This window comes from Setaria italica, chromosome V (genome assembly GCF_000263155.2).
Source record: "Setaria italica strain Yugu1 chromosome V, Setaria_italica_v2.0, whole genome shotgun sequence".
Taxonomy (NCBI): Eukaryota; Viridiplantae; Streptophyta; class Magnoliopsida; order Poales; family Poaceae; genus Setaria; species Setaria italica.
Window position 1 is genome coordinate 183,119 of NC_028454.1, and position 15,655 is coordinate 198,773.

Consider the following 15,655-nt stretch of genomic DNA (forward strand, 5'->3'; position numbering starts at 1 on the left):
GTAAAAATGTTCAATACATTTCTCTTCATATCAAACACACACTTTAGCTATCCAGATCGAATAACTGCAAGAGGTTGAGCAGCCAAGCCGGAGGGTGCTGGTTCCCATTTTGCACAAAGTCCTTCTAGTTTTTATAAAAAGAAAGAATTGTAAAATTCCAATTGTACAGCCTGGTCTTGTGCACACAAGTTTGGCGGAAAATCTGCGGTTACCAGGACCCTGGTTACAACTTCTTAATCAACGGATAATAATTGTAAAACCAATACATACTTTCAATCTCTTTCCAGACTCAAATTGTTCCACGTTCACAAGGCGAAGTCATCTCAGTCTGATTTATTTATGACCACGAACAAGGATCCCCCCCTCCTTTTTAAACATTAAGAATCGAAATGCAAAACAATGAGCCATTACAATAATGAAGAATTGGAGATGACATCATACAAATTTTTTGCGCATACATAATACTTTGCATTATGTACAATGACAACACAGTGTAAAAAAAAAAAGAATCAATAAACGTGAGCTCCAGCAGTCGCCCCAATGATCACAGCAATTGTAGCGAGGGCTGCCTGTCATACCAAGAAATTCTCGTTAGAATGAACCCAAGCTTCAAAGCAACAAGTGATTGATATGAAAGGTGATCAAATCTGGAGTTCATGAGGGCATCTATACAGAAAGTAGTTTACATAGACCACTACGGCACTATGCTATCTGCTATCTTTTGCTTTTGGTTGTTTGCTCTTAAACCCCCAACATATTAATACAAGTCCGGCAGATTTCCTGCTGACCTGTTTCGAAAGATAACCAAGAGAATGAGAATCGTAGATGCATTCTTTTCTTTGAAATGTGTAACCTGCTCTTTGCCATATGGATCACTTAGCCCTATACAGACTAGAAATCCTAGTTCATGAATTGTGATGATATTAGTTCAGTCAGGCATGTAGAAATCCAACAAACTCGTTGCAGTGAACTACGTACAATTTTGTTGGCTGTTTTTCTTCTAGATAGATATTTCTCAGTTGTTTGACGATGTTACTAGTTATGTATGCAAACAGCATGAGCAGCCAGGAAGAAATCATTTGTAATGTACTCACGGCTATTGTGCATGCGACATAGGCTGGTTTCTCCCTGTGGTCCACTGTGGAACAGCAGAGCAGAATGGCTCCAACATACCAGGGAATAGCACCAAGGAAGAAGCCGATTACGAACCTGCTTCGTTAGAGCTGATTAATCACTCCGAGTGTGAATACAATGACAATGTGCAATAAAAGAACTCTGTGATTATATATATGAAACAAAAAAAAGGAAAAAGAACTCACAGGAACCAGCCAAAACCGATGCCGCAACAGGGGAGGCGGTCATGACCGTGTCCACGCACACCTGATTCGTAATCTTGAGCTGAAAGCAGATTAGAACACAGAATGATAAGAGCATCAATAAAATGTACTGAATTTCCACAAGACAGTTCCTTTACTCCGTAGAATAGAAGGTGATGCCGATCTATTTGGCAATTCATTCGTTAATTACTACTGTAGGAGTAGGAAAGAGGAATAGGGAAGCATTGATACATTACCGGGAGGAGCGGCGGCCTTGTGGTAGGCGGCGCGGTGGTGGGCAGCAGAGAGGGCTGGCGGCGGGACGGGCTGGGGGAAGCCGAGGGGCGGCGGGCGCGGGGGCGGGTAGCTGGGCGGGCCCTGGAAGGTGCCGTAGCCCCCTCCCTTGTCGGCGGCCTCCTCGCCGCTCATGTCCCTCCCTTCTCGTGCCGTACTAGTGCAGTGAGCAGGAGCAGCCGCCTGGGCGGAGAGAGAGATCAGAGATGAGACGGTGATGGGATCAGATGAAGCAGGGCAGCTGGTTGGCGGCAGGAGGAAGACGAAGCCATCATCAAAGCCCAGCCAGCAGTCCCCTCCCAGTCACTCGGTCACTCACATGAGGACAGATAGGATCAGATCTGAGATTACCTGTCGACCCCCCTTGATCCGTTGACATTTCTTTTTTGTTGGTTGGCACCCGTTAAAATTTAGCATTACTAATTAGGAGTATTAAATATATACTAATTATAAAATTAATTGGACAAATGAAGTCTAATTCGCGAGACGAATCTATTAAGCATAATTAGTCCATAATTTGATAATGTGGTGTTACAATAACCATTTGCTAATGATGTATTAATTAGAACTTAATAGATTTATCTCGTGAATTAGATTCCACCTGTACAATTAGTTTTATAATTAGTTCATGTTTAATTCTCCTAACATCCGAATATCCGATGTGACACTACTAAAATTTAGCGTATGTTATCCAAGCACCAGTAGTTTGTTTGGAGTAGATCGACCATCGTTGATTTGGCCAAATGTCCATCGCAATGCATTGATTGCCCGGACTGGGCCCCAAAAGGCTGAATAATTGAAGCAGATTTCTTATATTTACATATATGCGTATATATATATATATAATATATACTCCTTATATATACATATATATATAAAAGCAAAGAAAAACAGCTTGCAGCAGTCCAGCAACACGTGACGAGCACCACTCCTCCTCCTCCACTTGGCCTGCCCTGACAACAATTTCTTCTTCTTCTTGGGAGACTGACAGCAGCAATTTCTCAGTCGGCCACCTGCACCCCCTATCACACACAAATCACTTTCTCTTGTTTTGTTTCCTCTGCTCGCCGTCCGGCAGGGCAGCTGCCGTCGCCGGGCTCGCTAGCTTCCAGATTCACATCACGCCCCGCCACCTGCCACCTTACTTTTCACCTTCCTCGCGCACACCCCGCCGCCGGAGGACGCTAATGGACGCCGCCGAGCTGCCTCTCGTCTACCACATCGGCCTCGTGCTGGCCGCGCTCTGGGCCGCCGGCGCCCTCGGCATCCGCCACTCCTTCCTCTTCCTCCTCGCCTTCCTCTACCTCTACATGGTGGGTACTACTGCCGATTTGCTTTTCATCCTTTTTTTCCCCCTTTCTGCAAGGAGCCAAGAACCGAACCGCGCCGCGCCGCGCCGCACGGAGTTTCTTGCCTTTTTTTGTTTTCTCACTTTCGTCTGTTTCTGCCACAAAATCCTTGCGATTCATGCAACTCAATTCCACCAAAGGCCTAGAGAGTATGCATGCTAGTATCTTATTGCGACTTGCTTTTTCTTCACTCCACTTTCAGCTTTGCCTCTGCTATCATCTTCCCGATGATTCTAGCAGTTCCCAATTTTCCTAGACAGTTTGCGATTCTAGCAGCTGCCTGGTTAATCAGCAACCTTACCACCGTATCTTTAATTCTTCATTATGGTGAACATAAAATTTTCCGTCTCATCATCAACACCGACTGCAAGCTGCTTCGATTTCTTTTTCCCTGTTTACTCCCTCATCCTGTCGTTGCACTTACTGTACCTCTAGCGTGCTCCTCGTTCCAAGTTCTACTTTTCTGTATATGTTATTTTCCGAGCCTTTTAGACCATGATCTAATTGCTTGCTTCAATATGTGTGAGACCAGATAATCCCAACAAATTGAGTTACAAAAAATGCTCCTTCTTCATGTAGGTAAATGCTCGCTGTGCCATGAGACTACGAAAGAGGATCCAACATGAGGAGATGAAATCTGCCTACCAACGAAGAGTATGCACCTTTTTTTCTGTGATTCAAGATTGATGCGCCTGTTAAATGATGCAAGGATAAACCTGGTTGACTAGGCTAACAATTTCATTTCATTTTTTTATTTATTTCCAATTTGATGGCTGCTCCTGCTTGTGCACATTCAGCTCATGTTGTTTTTATCTGTCAGCTCCTTTCTGATGCAGAATCAGTACGGTGGTTAAACCATGCAATAAACAAGATGTGGCCTATCTGTATGGAGAAGATCGTTTCACAACTTTTACGGCCCATCATACCGTGGTTCTTGGACAAGTTCAAACCTTGGACAGTTGTATGGTTTCTTGCTTGTACCTTGATTTTCTAATTCATGTGCTCTATTTTGTGATCTTTTACGTGGTACTGCAACTTTAACAGTGTTTTTTTTTAAAAAAAATAGGCATTACTATCCATCGATACCAGATGTATAGCTCACTTAATCTGGTTATTCTGCAGAGCAAAGCAAGTGTCCAGGAGCTTTACATGGGTAGAAACCCACCAATGTTTACCTCCATGAGAGTTCTACCTGAGACATCAGATGATGACCATTTGGTAGGTATCGCTGTCATTTGATCTGAATATTTATAGGCAATTAACAATAATCTGCGTCATTCTAATGCACTATCCAGGTTCTTGAGCTGGGAATGAATTTCCTTTCTGCTGAAGATATGAGTGCCATACTTGCTATGCAGCTGCATAAGAGTGTGGGACTTGGAATGACTGCAAACATGCATTTAACTAGCATGCATGTTGAGGGAAAGGCAAGTTAACTAGTACCCTAAACCAGCCAGGAAGAGTGAAACTTGTGATGTTCTCAGATAGTGCAGTTTAAAACACTGAACCCGCACTTGTGTTATTCACATGATGACGAAACTAAGGAAATGACTTATGGGGCATAACTTTTTAAGTCCGTGTTTTTTTTTCTGTGCTGAAATTAGCTAGATTAAAGTTCTCCATAATCCTTGTGGTCTTGTGGACCTTACTCAAAATTCGAAATAGATTCACACAATTTCCCTTCGATAAAGCGATAAATAAAAATAATTACACCGTTTCTTGTACAGACTGGTGGCAATTACTTGTAACTTTAATGTAATCCTAAGGAAATTAATAAAAGCTTTCTGGTCAACAAAGGGTCTATACATATTAGTCTGTCTTTCTTTTTATGACAAATGGGAGATCCACAGAGGTATAAACGTGTTAGGCAATATTGTAAAAATATACAAATTTCTTCTATGGGAAAAGAGATGAGACAAAAGTTTGGTTTAAAATTTATAAGACCCTCATTAGATGAAGAAAGCAATTTCTTCCTTACTTGTATTGTTACCTTTTACTCAGCTAAAGAATATGTTTTTGCAGATTTTAGTTGGTGTGAAGTTTGTTAGGAGCTGGCCGTTTCTTGGCCGTGTAAGACTTTGCTTTGTGGAGCCACCTTATTTTCAGATGACTGTGAAACCACTCATTAATCACGGGCTTGATGTCACTGAGTTTCCAGGAATTTCAGGATGGCTAGTAAGATTGTCCTGTGTTGTAATCTTTCTTACATTACAGTTGGTGATTCTGTTTCTTTTACTGACCACTCAGCCTCCTGGATTTATTTTTCCAGGACAAGTTAATGGATACTGCATTTGGGCAGACATTAGTCGAGGTCAGATGTTTTTTTGTTTTTTCTTCGTTCAGAAGCTTTTTCAGGGCTACCTTTTGAAGGTTGTCCATTGTGCATTGTTTCCCCTTGATGAGGTATATTTTCTTCTGCCAGCCCAATATGATTGTTATCAATGTGGAAAAATTTGCATCTACTCCTTCAGGTAGGAAGCAACTTTATTTCTTCTTGTGTTTCTATCCTTTTATTCTAGCCAGTTTTGTAAAAAAAAATCACTATTGTTTCTGAAATCTTCCTGCAGAGGTGCAGTTAATGTTAGCTATAGAGTATAGACAGTTAATGCTAGAATTTGGTATGCCCCTTAAATTTATGTACCTAAATAAACAATTTTGGTATTCTGCTGCAAAATTCTATTATGGCCAACATCAATGAAAGGAATAATAAATTAATACACCCTTTTCTGTGATGGTTAACTTTCAGTCCCTTTCTGTTATCTTCTATATTGTACCGATGCCTTTGCGTTCTACAGAAAATAACTGGTTCAGCATTGAGGAGAGGCCTCCTATTGCGTATGTGAAGCTTGAGATTTTGGAAGGAACTGACATGAAGCCATCTGATATAAATGGTGAGAAAAACCTGTGACAACTTTTGTGTTACTCTTAATTGGTTTAACACATTTCATGTTCTATTCACAGGACTAGCGGACCCTTATGTGAAAGGTCGTCTGGGTCCTTTCAAATTTCAAACAGAGATACAGAGGAAAACGCTATCCCCTAAGTGGTTTGAAGAATTCAAAATACCAATCACATCATGGGAGGCATCAAATGAACTTGTCATGGAAGTTCGTGATAAGGACCCCATGTTTGATGACTCACTTGGGTATGTTCTGTTTTCTGAGCTCATGTTGCTAATGATGCCTTGATCAGGAAATCTATAGGATAACTCTTCTACTATCTTATTAACCCAGTGTTGCGATTCAACTGGCTTGTGTTGAAGATAACAATCTGATACTTACTGTTGTTTTATAATGGTCCATTCTATTTGGTATTTTTCAGAAATGAGATAAAAGTATGTCGTGTTCTGTTTTGTTTACAGAGGATGTACCATCGATTTACATGAGCTGAGAGGTGGACAAAGACATGACAAGTGGATATCACTGAATAATGTCAAGAAAGGAAGGATTCACTTGGCGGTAACAGTTGAAGATATATCTGAGGTCAGTTGCAACATTCTCTCTCCTTTCCTTTTGCCATAATTTTTCAACACCAATTTTGTGGCCATTTGATGAGGTAGCAAGGTTAAACCAAAGTGATTGGTGATTCTATTTGCTAGTCTTCTTTGCGAAATTATCTTGTAAAATAGCTTGATGAGCTAGACAATATATGGCATGCTCAGACCTGAGCTGTAAAAGATCACTCTTGGACTCAATTTAGTTGTATTTGTATCTGCAGGACAAAAATGTATCATGTTCGGACGAACCATTGAAGAAAGCTGATGCTGAACTACCAGTATTAACCTCTGCAGACAGCACAACGGATGCTGGTGAACTGCCTGAAGAAAAGAAAGTCTTAATGGATGAAGTGGAGCACATAAACATTGATGGACAAGAACAACCTGGAGGGTTATATGTTCATCGCCCTGGCGCTGGGGTTCCAAAGACATGGGAATCCCGGAAGGGACGAGCACGCGCCCCGGACACACAGATTTACCAAGAGGTTGACAAGTCAAAGGAAATCCCCGCACCAAAAAGCAGTGGACATGGGGGTCTGTTTAACCTAGGCTCCTTTTTCCGAAAGAACTCAAGGAAGGAGAGCTTCAAAGGTGATCCCAGCCTTCCTACTACTCCGGGTTCTCAGAGTGTGACAGAGCTTGATCCAAAGCTCCCCAAAACACCACATCCCAACCTGAAGGAGCTTGGTGAGAAGCGGACATCAATAAAGCTTGTAGTGAATGAAGAAGCAAGCCCAGCAAGCAAGGTGGGAGACACGGATAACTCAACAGAAGATGTAGCAAAGGTGATCCAAAAAAATGCAGGTGAACCAGGCAGATCACTGACGAGCACACTGAGCAGGAATATTTCTAGGAAGAGAGAGGAGGACAGGTTATCAGATATCCAGGAGCAGATTGAAGCTCATGGATCTGAGTCGGTGACTGTGAGTGAAGAGCATATTCCCGTTGAAGGTGAACCAATAGAAAAGGAGGGCCATCAGACAACGGAACATGAGAATGGTGATGGTGCTGAAGAAGATTCAGTGGGAGCAGAGATTGCTACTCAGGCCTCATAAGATTGCAACTTTGCAAGATCATCAGCTTCCGTTCTTGTAATCTTGCTAGTAGATATGGTTCGCACATGCAGCCTTCTTTGTTGTTCATAGACCCATGGTGGTGAGGATGTCAATCTCAGAAAGCCTTGTTTTGTTGTTCATAGTTGTGAAGAATAACAGTTTAGAAATGGCTGTATGGCTGTACACTAACAAAGAGCAGCGTGCTGTGCAGTTTAGACGCTCATGTTGTAAGATCAACGTAGCTCTGTTTGATGGAACTTTTGTAAAGAAACATATATTCCTTGACAATACTATTGTAAATCATAACTTTTCTGTTTCTTTCCTTCATGAAATATTTTTGCCAATACTTTCATGGAATACTCCACGATTTTTGCGTTGCAGAGTAATACATCACGATCACATCACACGTCAGGAGAAGTATAATCAAATAAATCTAAAAGAAAGTATAGCAGAAGAAATGCAAAGCCCGGCCCAGTAAACTGTTGGCCTTTCTCACGGGGACGGCCCATCACTGATGCATCAGCTTGCGGCTTGCGCGTGCGCCCCCACCTGAGCAGAGCCGCGCCGTTCTCCGTCTCTCCGGCGGCGATCGGCGACTCGTCCCTCACCGTCGCAAGAAGCTTGTCACTTGGCGTGGCGGACGCAGGAGAAGACAGAGGATGAGGGCCGTGGTGCAGCGCGTCCTCTCGGCCAGCGTCGAGGTGAGCGTCCTCTTCAACTCACTGCCCATCCGCAATTTGCTCGGAATCTTGGTAGAGACGAGCCCTGAAAGCTTCTTCTGGCCTTCTGGGGGGTCGCAGGTGGAGGGACGAGTAGTGTCGGCGATCGGCCCTGGACTCCTCGTACTCGTCGGCGTCCACGAGGCGGACACTGACTCCGACGCCGACTACATGTATAGACTCCTCCCCTTCCAACCCCGCACCCCCCCCCCCCCCCACCCCCCCTCTCACTCTTTACCCTTTACTAATATCTTTGGAAGCTCACCAGAATCTGTAGTGGGAATGTGTTGATCTAGAGACTTGACAGTTATTTGAGCTGGTGATTGTGATGCAGGATTGAGTGATGATTCTTGACAAATGAATGGTGATACTACTCACTTGTACAGATAATGCCATCAGTTCTGTGGATGCTTATTATTGAAGTACCAAATGCATTATGTGTTAGTTCATTAGGTTGCACTAATATTCTTTTGCAAACATGTATACTTTGGAAACTTCGGTTGGTCTCGTTTCTTGTTCATTCATTTATCAAAGGTTGTCATCTCTGCGTTTTCTATTTTGTTACCAACTTAGCATCTTTTGATGAAATTTGTATTGCCCAACTGGGCTTTCACTTTTTTTAACTATAATTGGCAGCTCTCCTGCCTAGTTCGTTTCAAAAGACATAAATCTTTTGATGAAATTTGTTTATGCTGAAATTTTCAGATAACATGACAAAAATCTGATAGCTTCAGTTGCATTCTGATACCGTATCTTATGTAGTTGTCGGAAGGTCCTGAACATGAGGCTATTTCCTAACGAGAATACTGGGAAAGCATGGGATCAAAGTGTAAGCCCTGGATCCATTTTGGCACGAATAGAATAAAATTTTCCTACTTGACAATGTTGATTATCTCCCGCACTTCATATGAGCTTTAAAGATAAACTTTTTCCTTCCTGCAGGTTATGCAGCGTAACTTTGAAGTCCTATTAGGTAATTATAAATTATAATGTGATCTTGGCCTCAAGTGTAAACATAAATAACCTCCAGTAAGCCTGCTATTAACTATGTTTCTAAGCTGATATCTTATTCAGTCAGCCAGTTTACATTATATGGCATCCTGAAGGGTAACAAGCCAGATTTTCATGTGGCTATGCCACCTGCAAAAGCAAAACCATTCTATGCTTCTCTAGTCGAGAAATTTCAGAGGTCATACTCGGCTGATTCAGTGAAAGGTAAGACATATTTCATTTGCCATCCTGAACTCTTGATTATCAAATAAATGTTTTCTTTTTGGTTCACATGGATATGCCTATATTGGGATTTGCCTATCATAGCTGATGAATTGTAGCTTTCTCATGCTTTCATTGTCCTGAGCATTCCTTTATGATGATGCACAGCTCATGCCTGTTATGTTATGATAATAACTTAAGTGATTTTTTCTAGTTGTTCTGCTAAGTTTTTTACTTTGCCGATATATTGCCATGAGTATGCCTATGTTACTATGTACCAGGCATTGTGCTCATAATACACAATCTTCTTGCGGTTGGTTTTGTTCCTGCTGTCATTTCTGTTGCAATCTGTTCCATTTACATTTGATGAAGGATTTCTCCCATAAACTACTTTAACATGAACATGAATCTAATGATGTTCCTACTATTTTTGGCAGATGGTGTTTTTGGAGCAATGATGAAGGTGCCTCTGAGTGAAAAAAAATGTTGTTATTATTGGCTTTTCATGTCATATGGCCTTTTCAAAATTAGAGTTAATTGGAAAGTCTTGCAGGTTTCTTTGGTAAACGATGGCCCAGTGACAATGCAAGTCGACTCACCCTCACTGCAAGGCGCTGCTCAGTCAAGGCGAGTTTCCTTTCCTCAAATTATCAGACTTATTTTGCTCTTAGTTGTATTGGATACATGCTGACTACAAAAGCACACTTTTACAGACTTGGCTGATTTATTTGTTTGTTTTTATGCATTTGAGTAGCAATGGCGATGATGGTTTGCTTAGAGATGGTGAAGCAAGAGTGCCTAAAGAGACATGCTAAACCTCTATGACTAGGTCTGCTGAGTCCTGCCGGCTGGCCTAAACGTGATGGAGCCCTGGCCAATGTTCTCCGTTATGTTATGCTCTTGCAGAATTTTGAGTCGGGGGTTGGAGCTGAAAGAAGCCATATGTTGTGCTTCTATCTGTACTTGTGAGGAAATATCCGAGTCGTGATTTTTGTTACATTATTAAGTTGGCATGAATTAACTTGAACTTGTCTCTGGTCAATACATGATATGTAATTTCTAGGATCATATAACTGGAGTAACAACAGTCCTCGTGCATATCATATCGATGGATGAAGTTCGTCTCTCATCAACTGTTTGTTCCGGTGTCCTGCTGGAGCAGCACACGGGGGGGAAATTGAAATGCAGCCCGCATGTCTTATTTTTTGTGAATTCAAAACGAAGCCTTGATGCCCTACCCTCTTTGTGCCCAGTTGTTAGCACCTGCAGTTGAAAAGACAATGCATAGAAGCCTCCCCAGTGTCTCTAAAGCCTTGGCACCTAATGAACACGAGGAGAGGAGGAATCCTCACCTGGGGTTGCTGCTCTTGTTGTCCCTGCTAGAAATAGAAGGGTGGTCTCTCATGGCGGCGGCTGCCGGAGGTGGTGCGGGGGCATGAGACGGCGGCGGCGGTCGCACGGCCACCAGTTGGCCATTACCACCACCAGCGGCCATGTTGTTGGTGGTGCTGGACCAGCAGAGCAGCAGGTGGTGGTGGTCAGCGAGCTGCCTCCGCAGGGCGGCGTTGTCGGCGCGCAGCAGGGCGTTGTCGCGGCGGAGGCAGGCCACCTCCCGGTAGCATCCCTCGGCGGGGTCTCTCTCCCGCCAGCGCGCCTCCCAGGTGAGCGTCTCGGCGGCTCGGCGGCGGGCGGCGTCGGTGGCGTTGGCCTTGATGATGAGCTTGGTGAGGTTGGCCACCCCGAACACCAGGTGCAACGCCCGGAAGTCGTTCATCCTGTGTGCCGGGAAGTAGGCCGCCAGCTCGCAGTTGGGCTCGCATTTGCGACGCTGGTGCTTGCAAACGGCGCACGCGCCGCCGCCACCACCACCTCCGTTGCCGCCGCCGGTCATGTCTGTCCCCTCTCCTCTGCAGACAGATAGAATAACAAGAGAGACCATATATGCATGTATATGGAAACCAACCACGAATGCAATGCAAGACAGTAAGGTGAGAGGAGGGTCACGGCTTCATGTCATTTCTAGGTTGCTCACAGCAAGAGTTCGCACAACAACTTATACAAACTATTATTTTCAGGTTGGATCAGCCACTGCAAATTCTGATCCAAAGAATATAATGGCCATGCCAACACAGCAGCCAAGAAACAATAGGGAAACCAATCGGCAATTTCCAGGTGTTTCAGCGCACCACTTAGCAACCAAAGTTGGATCATGCAGGTGTCGCTGCCTTGCCGCCTTCTGCCCCATGGACCCCTTTCAAGTTCAAGATTCCTGTTAGGCCTCGTCCTTTAGCAAGCCGCTCGATTTCATTCAGCTTCAATTTAAGATCCTCCAATTCCTTTGCTAGACTATCTTCCCTTTGTTTCAATTCCTTGCCATCAACAAAAACAATTGTTAATACCCACTAATTGTGAATTTTCTGAAAGTATACTACAATTAACAAAGATTTATCTGAAGGATCAAACTTTCTATTTCTCTGGCTACACGATAGGGTCTCACGTTTTTCCTGTGTTCTGAAGGGACAAAATAATCCTCACAGGATTGAGTAGTGAATGAGGCAGGTACAGAGCTGCTAACATATCCCATTTCTCTGAGTTCAAACTCTAAAACAATGCAGGGAAATGGCATCAAGTGAAAGACATTACCTCAAGTTCCTGCTTACGAGCTTCCTCCTTCCTAGCCTCTGACCTTGCACTTCTTTGAACCTCAAAAATTAAAGCAGCAACAGCGACCTATTGTCATTATAACAAAGAAAATAGTGTACCATTAGCTGAGCATTAAGTATATCCCTGTGGGTAACTGTAGATGTCATAGCACACATATGATATATAATGGTTTTGAGAGAAGTACCGAAAAGATAAAGGCTTCTCCGATGAGATCCGTAGCAGCTTGTACTGCTTTCTGCTCATCTAGAGGCCTGATCTCCACATCTGTCGCATGCCCATAAATGCGCCTTTGTATCTTTGTGGTGATACGATGGTTTATCTGTAACGGTGCTGATTACCATCAATATGCATGAACCATCACAAGAGAAGGGAGGATATGTCAATGAATGCAAATACATTGAGTAGCCTAGAATGCTCCCATTTGCTCTCTCTCTCTCTCTCTCAAGCAGGCAGTATCAAGTTGGACAGCTGACGTGACCAAATACATAGGACCCCAAAGCATATTTCCAATTCAAAGAACGCCCGAATTTTTGCATCCTATTTAGTCCAGAGCCCAGACAAAGTGATAGATCAAGCTCCACTAATTTGGGAGACAGAATGCTGATCAATTACTCAGCAGGGGGAAAGGCTATAATTTGTTCCTAAATCCCTCGACTCTTGTGAGTTATAATAGCATCTGGTCTCATAAAAGGCTATCATATAATATAGGAGGCTCCACAAGAAAAGGGAAAATTGTTAGCATTCTTGGGTAAACAGCAATCCACCAAATGCAGTAATGTGTCAGCAGGTAGGAGCTTATCAGAGACCCCCAAACAATCAGACTGCCTTCCATGGGTGCAGATTTCCCCTCTTGAAATCAAATTGTAAGATCCGACGTGCAAGTGGTGCTCTAGACGAACGGATCCCCTTGCTAATTTAATTGACACGCAGTTAGGTAGGTGTACCTGGGCGATGGCGACGATGAAGTTGCGGAATTTGGGGTGGACGGCGGCCTGGTTCTTGAGGCGGCTGGCGATGGGCTTGGACAGGGTCCGCAGCGCCAGGGTGCCCAGCTTCGCCACCGGCAGCGCCATTATTCACGGCTCTTCCTCCGCCGCCGCCGCGACTCCGAGCGGGGGATTCGTGTGGGGTTGAATCGACCTCCGCTGGGCCAGGCCTGGTGGGCTTGCGCTCGAACGGAACGGGACGGGAAATATCCGATCGGTTGGTTGCCAACTCAGGGCGTTCTCCATTTCTAGTTTCAGCAGCAACTCCTCCTCCTCCTCCTTTTTCCGAAAAGTCAACTGCAAATCTTCATCTTGCTGAGCAAGGCTACCCTTCTTCTTGGACTGAAAGGATTTGACTAGTCATTCATTCAAGCCAAACAGCTCCACTGCGTACTCTATCTATCTACAAATAAATACATAAATAATTAGAAGCAAATTTGAGTTGAATTCTTCCATCGTTTGTAATTTCCCACTGCTCTCTTCCAGTTTAAACCAGTACTAGGAATTTCAGTTTAAACCAATACTAGCAATTATGTCCGCAAGTTGCTACATGCTTCTGGGGTTGAAAGCTGGCTGAAAGCCTAAACAAACAGCTAGCTTTTGAGCCTAATTTTTCGTGGATCAGAAGCTATGGAAAGCCACGTTACAATGGAAAGCTGGAAAGTAGGAAAAAACGAGCTTCTCGCGAGCTTTCGACGGTAATTACCCGCCTGCCATCGGTAAAGTGCTGAAACGTTATGCTTCTTTTTCCTCCTCTGCCCTCCCTCCGCACCGCATCTGCCGTTGCCGCTCTCCTCCCTCCGCCCAGCCCCTTCCTTGTCACCCGATCCCGCCGCCGCTCTCCTCCTTCCGCCCGACCCCTGCTCGTCACCCAGTCCCGCCTCGTCCTTGTCGCCTGCCGCCTTCCTTCCTCCGCATTGGGCCGCCGCTGCACCGTATCGGGGCGCCACCCTCCTCCCTCCGCCTGGCCCCTGCTCGTCGCCTTGCCCCGCCTCGTCCTCCACGGAGCCCTTGAAGGCGTCAAAGAAGGTGCCGGCATGGCGGGCGGCACCGACAAGCTCCAGGATCGGGCGGATCGGGAGGACCGCATGCGTAGGTCAAGGCCGGCGAAGGTGGAGACGTAGGCTGGTGGGGAGGCGCGGAGGAGGCTGGTGGGGAGGTCGAGGCGGAGGAGGATCTCACGCAAGAGGTCGTCGTCGCCGAGAATAGGGAAAATAGCTGCCCATGGCCTGATCCCCAATCCCCACCGCCGCTCCACCCCAGGTCACGCCGCCCACCGCCCATGGCCTGATCCCCGATCCTGCCCGCCGCCCATGGCTTGATCCTCATGGAGCCCGCCGTCGATGAGTTCGACTCACGCAGGCCGGCGGCATCCGCATCCCGTGCCGCGAGGAGGACTTCCAGGCCACCGTCGCCGCGCACGGCCTCCTCGACGGTGAGCTCGGCCCCGGCCTTGAGGGACATGACCTCATGGAGGTGACGTGGCGCCGGCATCCTCGGAGCAGACGGCGTCGACAAAGGGCCCCTGCTCACCCTGCTCGTCCTCCCTCCGCTTTTAGAAAGCTGGGTTGCCAAACGGACCTCAGCTTTTGGAAAGCTAGCATTCCAGGACGAGAAGCCCAAAACTAGCTTTCGAAAAGCAAAAGTTCAAACAATCAGAGCCTAAAAAGTCTAGTAGTTTCATATGGCCTGGCAAATTTTAATTTTCATATAAAGGATTTATGTAACAGTACATAAGACCGCTTATTAATTATTAGACGATACTAATGTACTTGTTTTTATGATAATTTGAAAATGTAACTTTTTTCTTACAGTTTTCTTAAGGTGTCCAATAGTTTCTAGCTAGTATATACATTTTGTTAGCTACATATAAAACCGTGGGTAACGCGTTTTGTGGGGATTATGTTATTGACAATTTGCCACGCTGCTGAGAATGCTACAAATCATACTAACAAAGTTGTTGCTAGCTTATTAACTAAAAGTGCTAATGGGTACTTAGTACGGTTGGCCACTTGTAGAAAAAACTACTGGGAAAGATGAATGATTAGTGCCAGGTCGCAGTGCCTAAACCCTGTCGATGGACTATTACCAATTCTAGCGAGCCGTTGTCTCTTTTTCAAGAAAAGTGCAGTCGTCGGTGCTTATGTATGTAAAGTTGATATCGACCAACTACGGAGATCCTTGCAAATTTTTACCCAAGAAGTTAACTTGCAACAGCTGTTAACATGTAAATTAGAATTACCATAACTGTTAATTAAGTTCACTTAGCTTGTGTCAGACCCTGAAATTTTTGGATTTCAGGATGTGATTAGAAAGAACAATTAAACAATAATTTTCTCATATTTTAAAAAAATTTCCCAACCATTTATTCTCTTGACACGTAATTTAGTATATGAAAAGCAATTGGTTGTTTTTCTGAATTAAATAAAGTTGTTCTTTGTGTGTTGCATTGATGTGCATTCTGGTGTTTCATAAGTGCAAAAATTTCAAAAATACGTTGACGATGATTAGGTTCCTCTGAGAATTTTCCAGATTTTTCTAGAATTCATTATCATTTTTCCTAG

At 44.4% G+C, this 15,655-nt stretch overlaps 5 protein-coding genes across 6 annotated transcripts; 2 read left to right on the forward strand and 3 right to left on the reverse strand.

The window, feature by feature from the left end:
* Positions 1 to 203: 203 nt before the first annotated feature.
* On the reverse strand, positions 204 to 1,950 carry LOC101776366 (60S ribosomal protein L18a-like protein). The gene is made up of 4 exons (XM_004967277.2): positions 1,574 to 1,950; positions 1,320 to 1,398; positions 1,095 to 1,209; positions 204 to 569 (listed from the first exon to the last, which is right to left on the reverse strand). The coding sequence occupies exons 1-4, from the start codon at positions 1,743 to 1,745 to the stop codon at positions 510 to 512; spliced, it is 426 nt and encodes a 141-aa protein (XP_004967334.1). The 5' UTR covers positions 1,746 to 1,950; the 3' UTR covers positions 204 to 509.
* A 605-nt stretch (positions 1,951 to 2,555) lies between these two features.
* On the forward strand, positions 2,556 to 7,842 carry LOC101775960 (C2 domain-containing protein At1g53590). Its single transcript, XM_004967275.3, has 12 exons — positions 2,556 to 2,923; positions 3,539 to 3,613; positions 3,780 to 3,920; positions 4,082 to 4,177; positions 4,255 to 4,386; positions 4,982 to 5,134; positions 5,229 to 5,270; positions 5,382 to 5,430; positions 5,755 to 5,850; positions 5,921 to 6,104; positions 6,321 to 6,441; positions 6,677 to 7,842. Exons 1-12 carry the CDS (start codon positions 2,798 to 2,800, stop codon positions 7,508 to 7,510), a joined length of 2,049 nt encoding a protein of 682 aa, XP_004967332.1. The 5' UTR covers positions 2,556 to 2,797; the 3' UTR covers positions 7,511 to 7,842.
* A 150-nt stretch (positions 7,843 to 7,992) lies between these two features.
* LOC101775548 (D-aminoacyl-tRNA deacylase) lies at positions 7,993 to 10,509 on the forward strand. Of its 2 annotated transcripts, none has more exons than XM_022827193.1 (8): positions 7,993 to 8,211; positions 8,311 to 8,402; positions 8,992 to 9,058; positions 9,172 to 9,202; positions 9,304 to 9,444; positions 9,879 to 9,926; positions 9,995 to 10,068; positions 10,196 to 10,509. In XM_022827193.1, exons 1-8 carry the CDS (start codon positions 8,170 to 8,172, stop codon positions 10,205 to 10,207), a joined length of 507 nt encoding a protein of 168 aa, XP_022682928.1. In that variant the 5' UTR covers positions 7,993 to 8,169; the 3' UTR covers positions 10,208 to 10,509. The 2 variants fall into 2 exon arrangements, with proteins under 2 accessions (XP_022682928.1, XP_004967331.1); XM_004967274.4 differs by having other exon boundaries at positions 8,010 to 8,211; positions 9,879 to 9,904.
* LOC101775148 (LOB domain-containing protein 15) lies at positions 10,470 to 11,410 on the reverse strand. The gene is made up of 2 exons (XM_004967273.3): positions 10,794 to 11,410; positions 10,470 to 10,704 (listed from the first exon to the last, which is right to left on the reverse strand). The coding sequence occupies exons 1-2, from the start codon at positions 11,378 to 11,380 to the stop codon at positions 10,698 to 10,700; spliced, it is 594 nt and encodes a 197-aa protein (XP_004967330.1). The 5' UTR covers positions 11,381 to 11,410; the 3' UTR covers positions 10,470 to 10,697.
* A 20-nt stretch (positions 11,411 to 11,430) lies between these two features.
* Positions 11,431 to 13,386, reverse strand: LOC101774741 (optic atrophy 3 protein homolog). The gene is made up of 4 exons (XM_004967272.4): positions 13,050 to 13,386; positions 12,290 to 12,424; positions 12,085 to 12,171; positions 11,431 to 11,810 (listed from the first exon to the last, which is right to left on the reverse strand). Exons 1-4 carry the CDS (start codon positions 13,176 to 13,178, stop codon positions 11,649 to 11,651), a joined length of 513 nt encoding a protein of 170 aa, XP_004967329.1. The 5' UTR covers positions 13,179 to 13,386; the 3' UTR covers positions 11,431 to 11,648.
* Positions 13,387 to 15,655: the final 2,269 nt, after the last annotated feature.

Bases quoted from the DNA above. Each gene is read 5' to 3' on its own strand.
- LOC101776366 (XM_004967277.2), bottom strand. From the start codon at position 1,745: ATGAGCGGCGAGGAGGCCGCCGACAAGGGAGGGGGCTACGGCACCTTC. The intron at 1,399-1,573 runs GTAATGTATCAA...ATCTGCTTTCAG, and splicing joins CAAGGCCGCCGCTCCTCCCG to CTCAAGATTACGAATCAGGT. The intron at 570-1,094 runs GTGAGTACATTA...TTGGTATGACAG, and splicing joins ATGTCGCATGCACAATAGCC to GCAGCCCTCGCTACAATTGC.
- LOC101775960 (XM_004967275.3), top strand. From the start codon at position 2,798: ATGGACGCCGCCGAGCTGCCTCTCGTCTACCACATCGGCCTCGTGCTG. The intron at 4,387-4,981 runs GCAAGTTAACTA...ATGTTTTTGCAG, and splicing joins GCATGCATGTTGAGGGAAAG to ATTTTAGTTGGTGTGAAGTT. The intron at 5,431-5,754 runs GTAGGAAGCAAC...TGCGTTCTACAG, and splicing joins ATTTGCATCTACTCCTTCAG to AAAATAACTGGTTCAGCATT.
- LOC101775548 (XM_004967274.4), top strand. From the start codon at position 8,170: ATGAGGGCCGTGGTGCAGCGCGTCCTCTCGGCCAGCGTCGAG. The intron at 8,212-8,310 runs GTGAGCGTCCTC...GGGGGGTCGCAG, and splicing joins TCCTCTCGGCCAGCGTCGAG to GTGGAGGGACGAGTAGTGTC. The intron at 9,203-9,303 runs GTAATTATAAAT...TATCTTATTCAG, and splicing joins TAACTTTGAAGTCCTATTAG to TCAGCCAGTTTACATTATAT.
- LOC101774741 (XM_004967272.4), bottom strand. From the start codon at position 13,178: ATGGCGCTGCCGGTGGCGAAGCTGGGCACCCTGGCGCTGCGGACCCTG. The intron at 12,172-12,289 runs GTACTTCTCTCA...TAATGACAATAG, and splicing joins GAGAAGCCTTTATCTTTTCG to GTCGCTGTTGCTGCTTTAAT. The intron at 11,811-12,084 runs GTAATGTCTTTC...GTTGATGGCAAG, and splicing joins CTCGTAAGCAGGAACTTGAG to GAATTGAAACAAAGGGAAGA.
- LOC101775148 (XM_004967273.3), bottom strand. From the start codon at position 11,380: ATGGTCTCTCTTGTTATTCTATCTGTCTGCAGAGGAGAGGGGACAGAC.